This window comes from Rhamphochromis longiceps, linkage group LG3, assembly GCF_057381845.1.
Source record: "Rhamphochromis longiceps isolate RC_006_pf linkage group LG3, R_longiceps_female_GT1.1, whole genome shotgun sequence".
Classification (NCBI taxonomy): domain Eukaryota; kingdom Metazoa; phylum Chordata; class Actinopteri; order Cichliformes; family Cichlidae; genus Rhamphochromis; species Rhamphochromis longiceps.
The window spans coordinates 35389735-35406610 of NC_140559.1; the positions used below are offsets into that span (position 1 = coordinate 35389735).

Sequence of the window (16876 nt, forward strand, 5' to 3'; positions counted from 1 at the left end):
TATTTTATTTTGAAGGTTAAACACCCGTGGTTTTCCGGTTCTAGTGTCGCCGTCTGACTTCGCTGCCGTCCACTCGGGGAAGCTGAGAGGGAGGGTCGCCTACTCACAACTCAGACGGACTGAAGTTAGTTGGATTCTGTGCATGAGGCTGTATTTGGCGGGCGGTGCTTCCTGTGTCAGAACCGCTGGAGGAATAAAAAGCGTGTGGGTTGTTTTTTGTTTAAAATGAAATAAAATGCCTTTCATTACATTCCACTGCTAGCATCTAATACGAGCACTTATTTTCAACCCTTTTCAAAATCAAAAATATTATTAAAACATTTCTGTGGTTCTGAGTAGTTATTTGTCACAGTTATGTCTTAATCTATAAATAAAAGTATTACATCTATTTTAAACAGACAATCGTAAAAGCCTTTTTCTTAGCTATTGCATTTTTAATAGCTTAAATAATCACGTCAATTGTATATTTACGCAAAGATTTAAAAAGAAATATTGAAATTACAAACAAAATAAACACGTGTAACCATTGTAAAGTTGGGCAAAGTACATTTTTACATTTTTAAAAGCTTCTGAAAGTCTTGTGTGAAACTGAATGAGTGTTCAATGTGATGGCGACTATCTTTAACAATCAAAAATGTATTAAAATGGTTTTTTTAATCTACGACAGGGGTGTGAACCGAAATTACAATAATTTTAAGATAAACTCTTGACTTTTTGCTGTATTTACATGAGTTTTAAACCTGATAAAATGTCTTTTACAAAACTTTTACATTTTACATTTTTTGTTTGGGTTCCTAGAAAACATTTCACTCGGTTATTTGTTTATTAGTAACACCTTGGTGGCAAGTGGGTTTTGATTTTGGACTCAACTATGAAGATAAAATATATGGCAAACAATGGCAAAAATAAAGTCTCTGGGAAGATGGAAGAACAAACAGGTGAACAGTAGAGGGCTTAAAAATTCTCATGAATAAATGAATACATAACATTTTTAAAATGGAGAAAATGCCGATCAAAACTTTGTTCTACAACTGAATCTGTCTATCTGTGCAAATCAAAAATGTTAAAAAATAAAATCTCCTTGGAAAGGTCACGTGATTAATACAGAAATGGTCTTCCAACACAATGAAAGCACAGAACGTGTGAATGAGCTAAGGAGACATTTTTATTATTAATATTAGTATTTGGCTCACAGGGCCTCGTCTTGCTCTGCGTGTTTGTTTTGCAGCTTCGTTACTTACTAATCACGTGTTTTATCAGCTCCCAGAAGCTTCAGGATGTCTGATTCCAGACCGGGAAGTGGAGCTCGATTTAGACCGGTCTCACGGGAATATTATAGGGGACGGTTCAAAGTCTACATCCCTCCCTCTCTGCCTCTTTCTGCTCTCAGTCAGAGGCATCTGGAATCGCTGCGGATCGGAATCCTTTTCTCTTTTTTATTTGTTTCAGGCGTCAAAAGAGGGCAGGGATGCCTGTTTGTGAAGTGAGTGAAAAGGATCCACGAAGCTTTTCACTCAGTGGAGGAAAACTTTGAACTGGAACTGGGATACTTGGAAGATAATTTGGATTTTTTTTCCCGGATAAAATAGTTTTTCTATGATAATTTCACAACACGTTTAAAGCTGCTAGAAGCGTGAATAATCCACAGGCTACCTCAGGAGGTCCGGTGTCCTCTCTACAGAGATATTATGTGCGCGCTGGAGTAATTTTTCCCCTCTCTGGGTCCAGGGATTTGTTTTTTATTTTTCTAGTGAGAGCAGGGCTGAGCAGAGGGCAGAGGGGAGCTAAATGCGGCTGACTGGCGACCCTGCACCGGGAACCATGAACAGCAGCGGGTCTGGCAACTTTCTGCTGGTCCCCATACCGGAGTACCCCCTGCTGGACTGCGTGCCCAACAAGACGGTGAAGATTGTGGTGCTGGGAGCGAGCAACGTCGGGAAAACCGGTACGGGGAGGAATGGAGGGGGGGTTATACAGGTTGAATTGTGAAATTAGGATTCAAATGAATGCGGGAAGTTTTGCACGGGAACTAAAGCTGATTTGACGCGTTGTGGGGAACTACTCTGGGAAAACTGTGGCTTGGATTTTAACATGACGACTATGAACAATCCTGCATGGTCCGTTCTAATTAAAATATCCTGATTAATTAAGGTAGAAATATTTGCAAATGCCTGCCGAAAATGCATACCGGTAATGATTGCCAGGGGGCGACAAATCCCATTGTTTACATGATCAATTTAACTCGTTTCCGTCCACTTTAACGGCTCTTAATGAGTATATCAAGTTGTAGTTGAAGTATCTAAATAATTTCACAGAAACTATACGAATCAAAAAGTATTTATTGACAATTAAAAGCCATGCACTGATAACTTTACTCAAGCATTTTGGACAAAAACAACTGATGAGCAGCAAAGATTTTAGTGCATGCTAGGCAAATGTATTTTTATTTTTATGTTAAAAGTGCATGAGGTACTAATTAACATAAGAACCCATTATATGGAGAAATATGTGTGTGCCAGATTTAGGCACACACTCTAATATTCATTTGCATTGCCTGGCATGTTAATGGCATTAACAGAGGGCGTAATCAAAATAAACATAGAAAATATATATACCACTATCGATGTATTTATTCATTTGCATCAGTTAATGAAGCCATGTTTATCTATTTATTTTAAGATTAGTTTAAAAAAATGTAAAATATATTTTAGGAAGTAGTGCTTGGTTCTGCGTTCAAACTCTTATTTTGAAAAGTCAAAAATGGGGAGTAATTTGGATATCTTATCCACTCCAAGTAACCTATCAAAACAGCTTAATATTGGCATTGAGTATAGTCTTATAAGTAAATGTAGCTACTTATTGCTATAATGTAACTACCTGAGTGGGACCCTTCAGAATAAAAGTATCCAACAAGAGGAAAGGAAAGACTATAAATGGCAGCTTCTGTTCGATTGTTTTATTTTAGATTTCAGGAATCTTTAAGCATACGGCGGCTTCTCAAAATACATTTGATGCCCTGCAGTCAGAAAGTGCAGCACTGGCTCTCAGTAACAGACTAAACAGATCAGCCAGGGGAGCAGCAGAGAGTAAGCTTTAGTACAAGAGGCTCATTTATCTCACTGGAGGTAAGAGACTGAGCTACAGTTATAATAAAGCTCAGATTGGAACATGAGAGCGAGAAGGCTGCAGAAAGCAAAGGAAGAGCTAAAAGATTCCCACAGAAATGATCAGTTCATCAGTTAGTAGTAAACATTCAAAGTAGTTGTGGCCCACATGATGCACCCTAATGATGCCGCTGTGATATCACCAAGGGAGCCTTAACTTGAGTTTATGACTTGCACTTTTATGATGCATCGGTGTCATGAACCACAGTTGTGGTGTTAAAAGACAAAAACATTTTACCTGACACAAAAGGCGTAATGTAAGATGCAATGGTTGCATTATGGGAAATATAGGAACCAGGATTTGTGGGTGCTCCAATGGCTCAATACTTTCAATGTTTTTTAAAATATCAAAATGTAGTTAAAGTTTATACTGCAGCCTATTCATTTAACCTTTTATCAGACAGCACATGGATGCTCTAGAAGTCGAAGAAGTTTTTACATGGTTATGGCAGCACTGGGTGTAGAAGAACAAACTCACACATGCATTAATACAAATGCAGTCGTGTGAAAAACAGTTTCATAGGAGTTTCTGCATGCCTGTGGAAAAAAAAGTAGACTGCATGATTTAATAGCTTGTAGCATTTAGCAGCAATAACACAAAGTTATTGTTTGTTGACTTTATTTCTCCAACTGGAAGAATTGTGACTGACTCTTCTCTGCAAGGATTCGTTCATGCACAGCTCTCTTAAGGTCTCATCACAGCATTTCTGCCAGGTTGAGGTCTGGACTTTGCTTTATTTTCTTTTTCAGCCATTCTGTTGTAGATTTGCTGTTGCGTGACCTAATTTTGCCCAAGCTTTAGCTGTGGACCAGATGTCCTCACATTTGACCCTTTGGTATACAGAGGAGTCATGATTTACTCAGTGGTCTTGTGGCTGCAAAACAAGCGCAAATCATCGCACTTGACAGCTGTAATGGGATGTTTGTGCTGATATGCTGTGTTTGGCTTTCTCCAGACGTGGTTCTGTGCATTATGGTCAAACACCTAAACTTTGATCTCGCCTGTCCAAAGGACTTTGTTTTTGGTTTTCTGAAGAAACTTTGCAAGCCAAAGCCGTGCTGCCACGTTCTTTTTAGAGAGAAGACACTTTCTTCCTTTAACCCTTCCAAACCGTCCGTACTCGTTCAGTCTTTTTCTAATTGTACTGTCAATACTTTACATGCCTCAGTTGGCATAAATGTTGGACTCTGAGATGGACCTCTACACTTTTTTTTTTCTTTTTTCAGTTTCTCTGAGCAAAGCATCAATGCACACACAAACTAATAAAGCTTTCAGTTTGAACCTTTTGATTAGTATTGGTCCTTTAATTTCATGCCTTTATCTGAAATAAGAACAATAGTTGTTAATATGAAGCTACAAGTTATCTCTTGAGGCATGTGGACCATTATTATGTTGCTTATATCTGTTGTGAGTCCTTTATTGTTTTAAATCCAGTCACTGAATCACTCCAGTGACCTTTTTATATGTATTATTCATGGTATCATCTGTTGGTAGCCTACAGAAAGATAAACCTCTCCTTTGATGGAGTGAATGGGGTGGTATCCAAATAGATATATTAAGCCAAACTCCCACTCCCAAAAGACTGAAAGTTAGAAAAACAGTGTTCAGAATCCAAACACCCAGAGGTGGATGAGGCAATCATTTACCAATAGAAGATGATTCAAATTCTGAGTATTGGTGAATCATTTCTCCCTTGAGACTTTTGGACTCTTTTGTTTAGATACTAAAGTCTTGAAAATCAAACTTATGTAGCAGTGCTCGGGGAAAGTGTTAAATAGATCAGAAGGTTACTGCGGGGCATTTGATTTTTCTGTAACAGAGGTTTGGATTCTGCCCTACAAACTCTGTGCTCATTCTTGTTACTTTTTATTCTTCTTTTGCATCTCTAATTTTTCTTTTTGTTTCTTTTTAGCTTTGATTGTTAGGTTTCTGACCAAGAGGTTCATTGGTGATTATGAAGCAAACACAGGTGAGTTTCTGCACATCTGACTGTACTCACTGACTGAGTTCCCTCTGTAAAAGTCCACTGTTATAGAAAAAAAAGTTGATCCATTCATCAATCCGCCTCAATCTCTGTGTCTGCAGGGGCACTCTACTCCCGAAAGGTCACGCTGGAGGGTGAGGAAGTGTCGCTTCAGATCCAGGATACACCCTGTGTCGCTCTCCAGGTAAACAGGGGGCTGTAGCCATGTCGTCATCCTGGAGATTAGCTTGCATTATGCTAACTGCATGAAAGTACCAAAATATAACTGAAACATACAGACGGCTGATATGACAGGTTTCAGACTTGATTTAGAAAGTTATTCAAACTATTTCTAGATGTTAAAATTGAAAAAAAAAAAAGAATATTTTGGGAAACTGCTGCAAACATCTTTGTTCAGATCTTGTGTCAAAATGTCCTTTAACCACACCACAAGGAAGCACTGAGAATATAAATGATCATAGATCAGTTAGAGTTAGCTTGATGGGGTCAGAAATATAGGAGATAAGTAAGCCACCATCAGGAAATTAGGGCACTGGCTTTAACTGAGACCTGTTATTGATTAGTTCGTAATTATTGTCACTTATCATGATTATGAGGTGGGAGGCTGCTGTGGCTGTGTATCGTTCTTCCACGTGCTACCGAGGCCACTGTTTGGCTATCTCAGGTACAAAAGCCTCGCCTACCTTCTCTTCAAATGTTTTATAAAGGGGAACAAATCAGAAAAAAGCTGATGATGATGATGCACATACAATTATATCCTAAAAGTGTGTTGTTTTATTTCTAAGCTTTTGTACCATTACGATTAGAGTTACCCGCCTCTGTGCACATAGTTCTAGATTCATTTGCCAATAACACGACTGACATTTGTTCTTTTCCTTCGTTTTTTTTTTTAAATATCCTGTAGATATAACAATAATATGCCGTTGTGAACTTCCTTGACTGTGATAATTTGGATGTGAAAATCTGATACTGTGCTAGCTTTAATTTGTGGGGTTAAAAAGTTCCAAAGGGATATCTCTTTCTTGCATCATTGCCTAATTTAGTAAAATTCGTACTCCCCAAAGTCCTCAAATATTCCCATTAAAAAAAAAAAAAAAAAAAGTTATCTCAAAGCCATTTTAGGAAAGTATTGAAGTTTGAGGAAGTACTTGAAATACAATCTCCTCACACATGATGAGTTTAATGAGTGCAACGTGCCACACAGCTTATCCTGCTCAACGGCCTGTTTACAAAACCAACCTTCAGAGCTGCTCATTTCCTACACGGGGGGAGATAACAGGGCAAGGAGGTCTCTCCTGGCAGGTCGGACCACCTCTCAGAGATTAGACAGAAATAACTGACGTGTGAGAGAAGCATGAGTGTTGAATGTGTGTGTCGAGGTCAAGCAGTTAAGGGCTTTTTCGTAACCTTTAATTGGGTGTTTTCTAAAATGTGGTGTTTAAAAAGCAAATAATGGAAACACACTTTGCTTGGTAAATTTGTAGGTAGAGTTCAGATAAGAAAATAAATTGGGTGGTCTGATGTATTGAGTTCAAAGTCAGAAACAGCTGGCACATGTCCACAATGAGGCATTAGTCATGGAAATGAACGTTCTAGTACAATTACTATGTGCTTGGCCACTTTGAACAGGAAAATCATCATGGATGGGTTTTAAACAATCATAACATCACAGGTGTGAAATAGTTATATTCGTTTGTGTTGGGCATGATTTTTTTGTTTTTGGTCTGACGTGTTGCATGCAATTCTGCAGCACCTACAGTTGTGTTCAGAAATCCAGTCATCATGAGCATACGCAAGAATGTCACTGTAACTTTGGTCTTTTAATGACTTTAAACAACAAGAACTAGGTGTACAAATCTGAATTTATTGTAGACTTTCTCTGAACCACACATTCTCAAATATATACAAACATTCATGTGACTAACTTCACAAGACAAAGGCCTTTTAACTTGTTGTTAGTGATGATTGACTACAACTAGTTGTTTCCCTTTGTCAGCATAAAAAGGATTTGTTTGACAGCACTCATTGGACTGAGCAACAGTCAGAACAACGAGAGAGTTCAAGCAAGATCTAAGAAGAATTATAGATTTTCACAGGTTGGGAAGGTCTCTTGGAGCCATTTCTAAACAACTGTAGATTCCAGGATCATCAATTCAAACAACTGTACATAAGTACAAGTTATTTGGATGTGTCAACACTTTGCCAGGGTCTGGAAAAAGATCCAAACAATCATCCTCAAATGACAGGAAACTAGTTCAGATGTTCAGAAAAAAAACGAGGGACCATGAAGGCTGGCATGAACTGCTGGAACACAAACATCACTCTCCTTAGTCAAGTGAGTTTTACATCGCCATGGACAAATTTGCAGCTGCCCAAATACCAATGGTACTGAGACATTGTACAAAGTAAATTAAATAACAACGGAGGAGGACTACCGCCAAGTTCTTCAACTTCATTACAAATCAACAACTGGATGGTTGAAACTTGGATATAATTCATTCTCTGAGCAGAACAATGATTCCAAACAGACATCAAAATTTGTTTTGATGGATGAAGCAGGCTAGCATTAAACTTCTGGAACAGCCTTGCAACAGCTCAACCTAAACCAATTTTTGTGGATTATGCTTAAAAGCCGCGTCTGTGCCATCAAACCAACCAATTTAACTGAACTCTACGAATTCTACCAAGAAGATTGGTCAGAAATCCAGAGAGTTATGCCACAAATTTGTTGATGATGACAAAAAGTGTCTGGTTGACATACAACTTGCTAGAGACCTTTAACCAAGTATTAATGGGGGTGAGTGCATATTTTTGAGGCTGTATCTGTATAGAAGCAGCAGGACCAGACGGCATCCCAGGTCGTATCCTAAGAGACTGCGCATACCAGCTAGCTCCTGTGTTCACTGAGATATTCAACATCTCTTTATCTCAGTCGGTGATCCCCACATGCTTCAAAGAGTCCATCATTGTTCCTGTCCCGAAGAAACCCCACCCTGCTTCTCTCAATGACTATCGCCCTGTAGCCCTCACCTCAGTAGTGATGAAGTGCTTTGAACGCCTGGTCAGAGACTTCATCATTTCTTCACTACCAGACACACTGGACCCACTACAGTTCGCTTACCGTCCAAATCGTTCCACAGACGATGCCATCTCTCATCTCCTCCACACATCACTCACTCACTTGGACACTAGAAGGGGGAATTATGTTAAAATGCTCTTCATAGACTACAGCTCTGCATTTAACACCATAATTCCCTCCACACTCACCACCAAGCTGGAGCATCTGGGACTCAGCTCATCTATGTGTCAGTGGATCTCCAACTTCCTAACTGGCAGACCACAGGCAGTAAGGATGGGCGGACATGTCTCAGCCTCCACCACTCTCAGCACTGGAGCCCCCCAGGGGTGTGTTCTGAGCCCCCTGCTGTACTCTTTGTACACATATGACTGTGTGGCCACTACCAGCTCCACCACCATCATCAAGTTTGCTGACGACACCGTCGTGGTGGGCCTGATCTCTGATAACAACGAGACGGCCTACCTGAAGGAGATTAGGAATCTGGAGAACTGGTGCCAGAGGAACAACCTCCTTCTAAACGTCAGTAAGACAAAGGAGCTGATAGTGGACTTCAGCACTAAGCAGGAGAGGAACTACCAGACCCCTGTCATCAACGAGTGCCCAGTGGAGAGAGTGGACAGCTTCAAATACCTCGGAGTTCACATCACGCAGGACCTGTCATGGTCCTGTCACATCAACACCGTGGTGAAAAAGGCCCGACAGCGTCTCTACCACCTCAGACGCTTGAGAGACTTCCAACTGCCCTCCAAGGTGCTCAGGAACTTTTACTCGTGCACCATAGAGAGCATCCTGACGGGAAACATCTTAACCTGGTTCGGGAACAGCACCATGCAGGACAGACGAGCTCTACAGAGGGTTGTGCGATCAGCTGAGCGCACCATCCGCTCCGAGCTCCCTGACCTGCACTCAATCTACAGCAGGCGGTGCTGGACCAAGGCCAGGAAGATCGTGAAGGACCTCAGCCATCCCAACAACAGACTGTTCTCTCTGTTGAGGTCAGGAAAGCGATTCCGCTCCCTGAAGACCAACACAGAGAGACTGAGGAGGAGCTTCTTCCCGCAGGCGATACGGTCTCTCAATCACACCACCACACAGTACTGACCCACACATATGGTTCTTACACACACACTGGACATTCTGGACTTTGTTATCACTTCATCACTTAAATCACTTTAAGCATATTTGCACTGCACAAGACATAATGTGGATTGCACAACACTGGACACTACATTCTTCATTTCCAGTTAATACTTGTACAGCTGCTGTTATTGTGTATATATTTATTTATATTCTTATATAGTTCTATATTGTGTATTTTGTTGTACAGTTATTTTATTTTCAACTTTAATTTATATATTTTATCTTATTCTTTCCCAGTTAAATTTACCCTTCATTCTAATTTGTGTTGTACAGTTATTTCATTTTTAACCTTAATTTATATTTTATTCCTTCCTAGTAAAATTTACCCTTTTTAATTTTTCATATTTATTTCCTATCTTATTCATAGCCTTTTCCTTTTTCTTTTTTTTAAATTTTGTTTTTTTTTAAGGTCACGAGCAGTTGTGTAAGCATTTCACTGCATATCGTACTGTGTATGACTGTGTACGTGAGAAATAGAATTTGAATTTGAATTTGAAGAATAAAATTAGAAAAGAGAGATAACATAAACATACAAAACTTAGGCCATGCAATAATGACAAATGGAAAAAAGGGGCTTGAAGGAGCAGTCTATGATGGGAAATCTGGATCTATAGCAGCAAAACTAAATGCACAGTAGGGGAGACTGAAAGACAAAGCCACTGCCTCCCATTCTACTTATAGAAACTCTAGCAACGAGAAGTAAGCCTGCAGTCTTAGAGCGCGAAGTTCTCTATTACTCTAGGATTGCGTGGTACTGCAAGTTCTTCTTTTTTTTCTTTTTTTTTTCTTCTCTTTCTTCTCTTTCTTTTCTTTTCTTTTCTTAGCTGCACAACATTGAAAGTAGCCTTTATTGTTGTTGTTGCATTTTCAAGCTGTTATGCAGCTAAATGTTTTGTCTGTTTATATGTTTATTTGCTTTAATCAAAGCAGGGTAATTTTAATCTAATTAACTTGCGCAATCACAGCCATGACTCAAAGTGGCCTGCCTAGCTTTACAGCCACTCTATTTCAAAGCAGGCTTAAACATGCTAAAGCAGGTACTTTTTCCTGCAACTCGCAATTGTGCCATCATTTTCATTATTGTAGTTCTGTTTTGCAGAGTAATCACATGTGGTAAAATATTAAAATTACATGTAATTAAATTTACACCTAATACTAATGTTAATAGGCTAATTTTGTCTTAATAGGCTATGTCACCTTCATTGTAGGGATCAAATATGTTTTGTGGCTCCATACAGATTTGTTTCTTTCTAGCAATTCCTCAAAAATATGTCTCTTGATAGCAAAAGTTGCCAACCTTTGGCCTAGGCTTTTCAAAGTGACCATGCACATCTGACTACTGACACTGACTGGCCAATGTTGTCACGTGGAGGTACTCAAGGGTGTTCAAGGAACTGCTGGGATGATTAAAGCCTTTGATTAAGATGATTTTAAGATATCTCCCCTTAGAGGAACTGTGGGACCATCCTACTGGGAGTCAACCCAAGGACAGCCCCAACAGAGAAAGGGATTACTTCAGCTCATCCTGGGATTTCTCAGGATGGAGATGTGGTAGACTGGTACTGTCAATAGATTTCTATTCTTTTAACAGACCAGCATAAAAGGAAAATATAAGGGAATTTTTGTCACATGCATCTGTCTGTATCTGATGTAGTCTACTTTAGTCTAATTTACACACACACACACACACACACACACACACACACACACACACACACACACACACGTACGTCACTGTTCACTAGCTCTATAACATCTTCATAGTAGTTCCATTATGTAATAAAGAAAAATCTAAATTAAAAAAACTGAGATTTTCCTACTTAATTTACTGTGAGATTTTAGGTTTTTCAATTTTATTTATCCAATTATTTATTTAGTGATGGGGGAATACTCCAACCATTTTCAGCTATCAAAAATACACATGGGTTACAACACATTACTTTATGTATTTATTTTTTTGCCTGTCCCGTTTGGCTCTTTTGCCATCAGAATTATTGTCTAAAGGCAAAGAAAGATGCCCAACGGATTTACTTTACCAAATTGACCATCCCAGCCTTGCCATAATGGTCCATTTAATTCACCTTTTATTGTTTATTTTATTTTCACTTACTGAATACGGGACAGACTTGACTGGGGGAAAGAAGGGGAGAAAGAAAGAGGGAAAGAGAAACAGCTGAGAAGAGGGACGGGGGAGAAGGGCAAAAAACAAAAACCAACAGAACGGGCAGAAAAAAAATGCATATATCAATCACCTGGATCACCTGCTGAGAAAGAAAAAAGAAAGCAAGCAGAAGAGAACAAGAGTAATAGAATAAACAACATCACAATGATATATGGGAATATGACAGTAAATACTAAATATTAAACATTATTGTGCAGCACATAAGATCAACAGAACCAGGGGGAGTTGCAGTGACGCGCCCGTGAGCTCCGCCGGCAGCCAGCTGTGCCTGAGTGACCGAGCCCCAGGCCGAGAGGCCGGGGGCACCCCACCTCCGAAGTGGCCCGAGCGAGCCCCAGGCTCCAGGCCCCGATAAGCGGCCGCCAAGGAGTGAGCCGGTGTGTACCTGGACGCCCATCCCCAGACACAAAGAACCACCAACGCACCGATGTCTGAGGGAGTCCGCCACTGGCAGGGGAAGTGGTGGTGGGGGGAGATAGGCCTCCAGACCTTGGAGGGCCTCAGATGTCCCCAGAGAGGTGGCGCCTGACACCCAACCTGACATATAGACACAGAAATACAGGCACACACATATACAAACATCCATTCCCACCCTCATGCTCTCATATGCACTTACTCCACACTCAACCAACGTGGAGACAAACATGAAGAGACGCTGTACACACAATCACACTCCCCAAGTGTACTCTACGAACCGGGTCTAGGTACCCTTGCCCCTGGAGGGGGGAACTGCACCCAGACCCAGGTGGTGTTACCCTTTTCCCTGCGGTGGGGAGAGGCAGACCGCCCCGACTCCGCAGCAGCAGGGAGGCCCCACACTCCAGACCGCAGTCGGACGGCCAACTCCTCCTCTTAGCCCCCCCGCTCCAGCAGGTCGGAGAGAATGGGGGTGAGAGAAGACTCCAAACCTCCCTCCACCCGCTCATTGTAGTGTTGATGCATGTGTGTTCTAAGGTGCATTTAAAACCCAGGAGGACATGGAGCTGCCTGCCAGAGAGCAGCAGGTAAGCGCATGGTCCCTCCTGCTGGCCCTCAATGTCTACGTGTATTTAAAATTGAGAGGTGGGCAACGACGCCAGGGGTGGGGTGTACACCCTGATAGTACTTTGGATTCCGTGTATCGTGCCCACCCCCAAGATCCTATATGTATGTGTAATGAGAGAGTGAGTAATGTGAATGTCTAAGGTGTGGGACTGCAAGTTCTTCAAGATACGATGGTTCCTGATTATTCAGAACTTCGTGTGAAGGAGAATTTCAAATTAAGTTCTAGATTTGAATATGATCCCCTTTCTAGTACCTGTTAGCAGAACTACAGAATGTTACTGTGTGTTTTACAGGACGATGCCGAGGGTCTGTACTGTCAGGAGCAGATCAACAGGTAAGACTGGAAACACACGAATATGAATTTGAATTAAACACAGTGCACTATGCTAACCTCCACTATGATAACTGGGCCTGCAGGTCAATCTACTGGGCAGATGGATATGTGCTGGTTTTCTCCATCACAGACCACAACAGCTACAGAACCATCCAGCCACTGTACCAGCATGTCAGACGTATACACCCCTCTGGAAACATACCGGTTATACTGGTTAGTTATGCGATCATTAGAAACAACCTGGAAAAAACAACAACCTAGTGATATTCCTTCAGTTATTTTATTTAAAATGTCTCTGTTTCTGTTCATTCAATCTTTAGTGCAAGACAGACCAGACAATACCAGACACCTACTAACCCCAATCCTATAATCTAATCTGTTGTGTCATCTGTAATCTGCTGCAGGTTGGCAACAAAAGTGACCTGCTCCGAGCCCGACAAGTGCCTGCAGATGAAGGCGAGACGTTAGCAGCTTCATTAGGTGGGAGTTTCTTCTACTTCTGTACCACCAAACCTTTGCCCACTAATCAAAAGAGATATTTCTTCAAAAAAGAAGCCTGACTACTCCAGTTTGTGGGCATTAATGTGTTTAAAAATGCCCTCTACTAGCAATAAAATATATCACAAGGCTAAATGTTTAACACATAATATGTCCTACCACTAAATGGTAAATGGACTGGTTCCTTTTACTCTACCAGAACACTTCATACAACATGCTTTATTCACCCATCCATACAAATGCTTTTTCTATGCGCAAGTGCATCAGAGAGCAGCCTGAGTTTAATATCTTGCCCAATGATATTTTGGCATGCAGACTGGAGCAGCCGGAATCAAACCACCAACCTTCTGATTAGTAAATGTCCGGCTCTACCTCTGGAGCTACAGCCACCATCACTTTGCGAGAACATTGCATTCCACTATCTACAGGGTGGGCCATTTATATGGATACACCGTAATAACATGGGAATGGTTGGTGATATTAAAGTCCTGTTTGTGGCACATTAATATATGTGAGGGGGCAAACTCCTCAAGATGGGTGGTGACCATGGTGGCCATTTAAAAGTCGGCCATCTTGGATACAACTTTTGTTTTTTCAATAGGAAGAGGGCCATGTGACACATCAAACTTATTGGTAATGTCACAAGAAAAACAATGGTGTGCTTGGTTTCAACATAACTTTATTCTTTCATGAGTTATTTACAAGTTTATCTTTGTTCACAGCCATTGACATGTCGAAGAGGTTAACACGTGAGGAGCGGATCGAAATTGTGTTGATATCTGGTGAACACAGTAACCGGGTCATTGCAGCAGATTTCAATGCAAGACACCCTACGAGACCACCCATCTCCCATGCTACAGTTAGCAAACTGCTTGCTAATCTGCTGCAATGACCCGGTTACAGGACGAGGCAACAGAAAGTGGACTAATTAAACTATAAAAACAAGTAGCAGCTACAGCTGAAATATAACAACTAATGGCTCAAAATGCTGTCGAATAAATGTAAATAAAAGCTAACAAACTAAGAAACAAACTCAGTGTTTAAGTTCAGAGTTTTTTATAGTTATTTTTAGCCAATCTGTTCTTTACCTTGTTAAGTACAGGTTTTGTTTTATGTAAATAATTTCATGGTCATAAAAATATGACCATGAATAACAATCTTGACCCCTTTATTGATTTAACTTCTCAGACCTGTAAGTGTTGCCCATCCTGTATATGCAGTATGTGATATATCTTAACTATATACTGCATGATATCTAATGAATTACATTTCTGTGCTAAAGATAAGAGTGGCCCTAATCTGAATGTTACTTCTGCTCACAGGAGGAGTTTACTTTGAGGTCTCAGCCAGAGAAAACCATGAAGGAGTCCATGCTGCCTTCCTACATCTCTGTCAAGAGGTGGGACTTTGTTTTTGCTGATATTTGTTAGTCCAAAATATTAGAATTTGACTTAGCTATCGGTGTATTCTGAGTCCAACCACCTATGTGGGACTTTCTGCTTTCTGTGAAAATGGATTTCATTTCCCCTTGATGCCCATAAATACAGAAAACACAGAAAAACCATGTGTTGGTCCAGAAAGGATCACAAAAAGCCCGTAATAGACTGGTTTGTATATTTGTTTTTTCTAGTGGAGTAATTTTTGCCCAAGTGGTTTGTTTCATTTTGGGTATGTTTAGACTTTCTGCTTCCTTTTGTGGCGCTGCAGAGAGTAGGTTCCCAAACGCTGGCTTGTTGAATCATTGTGTAAATCTGCGGTTCTCTGTAGCTTTTTGAGTCTTTCAGGTCATTGTTTTGGTTTTCAGTTCCAGCTTTCATTAAGTTTAAAGTTTGGTTTTAATGGTGTATTTTTTGGATGAGGTTTTTTTTTCCTAATATAGACAACGCTTGAGAGATTTCACATGACAAGGGAGGAAGTGGTAGTGGTGATATAAGTCACACTCACTTAATTTTGATGGAGTCTGGGAGAGTGGTTGTCAGATTGCAGGATATGAGATCTGTATGGGTGCTGCTAATTGTCACATGAGGAATGCATGAAAATATTTCAGTGTTTTGAGCAGCAATAGTCCTTTGAAGGGAGTGAAAATAAGCAGTAAACACAATACTAACATTGTATCAAGCTTATATGGCCAACGTGCTGTTCCTCTACACTTACTGTGGAGGAACGTCATTAATTCAGCCAGGTAACTTCAGGCTTACCCCACCTGTTGCTGGAATATATCGTCGTGGTAACTGCAAATATAACCTTCTGACCAATCAGTTCTCCACAAAAGTGTCACTTTTCCTGAAAGTGTGCCGACAGAGTCTAAACCTTCTCTGTAGTGCCTAATATCTTTGTGTTTCCCTGATAAGCTTTAGTAATAAAGACTTTTAGACTTAACTTTATTCCTTTTTTTTGTTTCCTGTTAACTGCAAACATATTTACAACAATTTTATTATTATAAGCCCTTAAATGTCATCTTAAAACAGGACACCTGTTTGAACTTCTGTCATATTTGAACATAGTCTACGCCTTTGTTTGAATCCAGTGGAATATAAACCAGATTTGATTTCAAACATTCATTCAAACTTAATTTTCTTCCAGTACTGACTTGAATTAGTTTAGCAGGCATCAGTTTTAAATTGCAGCAAAACTGACTTGTTCTCATATGTGATTACATTTTGACAAGTCTGTCTGTCTTCTGTCCCGCAGGTGATCCGGGCACTGGGAGGAGGGAATGGGGAGAAGAGAAGAGGAGGACTCCACCTGGCCAGACCCAAATCTCCCAACATGCAGGAGCTGAAGAGGAGGTTCAGGCAGGTCCTCTCCTCCAAAGTCAAATCAGCCACGACCATCTGAGTGCAGTACGGGCTGAAAAATGACAACCTGCAGCCGGGCACGTGGCGGAAATAAAAGCTAAAACGCCAAAGGGAAAAAAAAATCACAAGAAGAGTTTTATGTTTGGAGATATGGAGCCATTACTGGCATGAAAAGACATGTGTGGTGTGTGTGTGGTGATCAAAGCTTCTCGAGAGCACAAGGAGTCCTGATCAGATGGATGAAACAAAGCCTTTCTGGCAGGCGAGCTCTTCTGGAAGGAACTTGTGGTCAACACGACCTCTTTCCAGACTCGAGTACAGCAAAGACGCTGCCCAAAGCTGAAATGACAGATACGGCCAAACAAACAGCTTGTGTTGTATCAGAAACTTTGCATGTTTGTCATGAAAGGCAGCAGAACTTTCTGACACGTTTATGTCTTATTTCTTTCCGGTTAAAAGCCAATGAATACATCGTGAACAAAGTGAATTAAATATACCAAAAACAGCGAAGACGTATCAGATTTATCCGGTTTGTTTTACATGACTCAACATCTCTTATTTCATCTCTCAACTGTGTTACATATTCATTGTTTTGTTTTGTTTTTTACTTACTGGGGAATAAAATGTTACTCAAAAGACATCGTTTTGTTTC

At 40.5% G+C, this 16876-nt stretch overlaps 1 protein-coding gene across 1 annotated transcript; it reads left to right on the forward strand.

Annotated features, from left to right (window-relative positions):
- The first annotated feature begins 1147 nt into the window (after positions 1-1147).
- On the forward strand, positions 1148-16860 carry rasl11a (RAS-like, family 11, member A). The gene is made up of 8 exons (XM_085395501.1): positions 1148-1945; positions 5078-5134; positions 5251-5333; positions 12888-12928; positions 13012-13141; positions 13333-13408; positions 14749-14825; positions 16118-16860. Exons 1-8 carry the CDS (start codon positions 1789-1791, stop codon positions 16262-16264), a joined length of 768 nt encoding a protein of 255 aa, XP_085251627.1. The 5' UTR covers positions 1148-1788; the 3' UTR covers positions 16265-16860.
- The last annotated feature ends 16 nt before the right edge of the window (positions 16861-16876 follow it).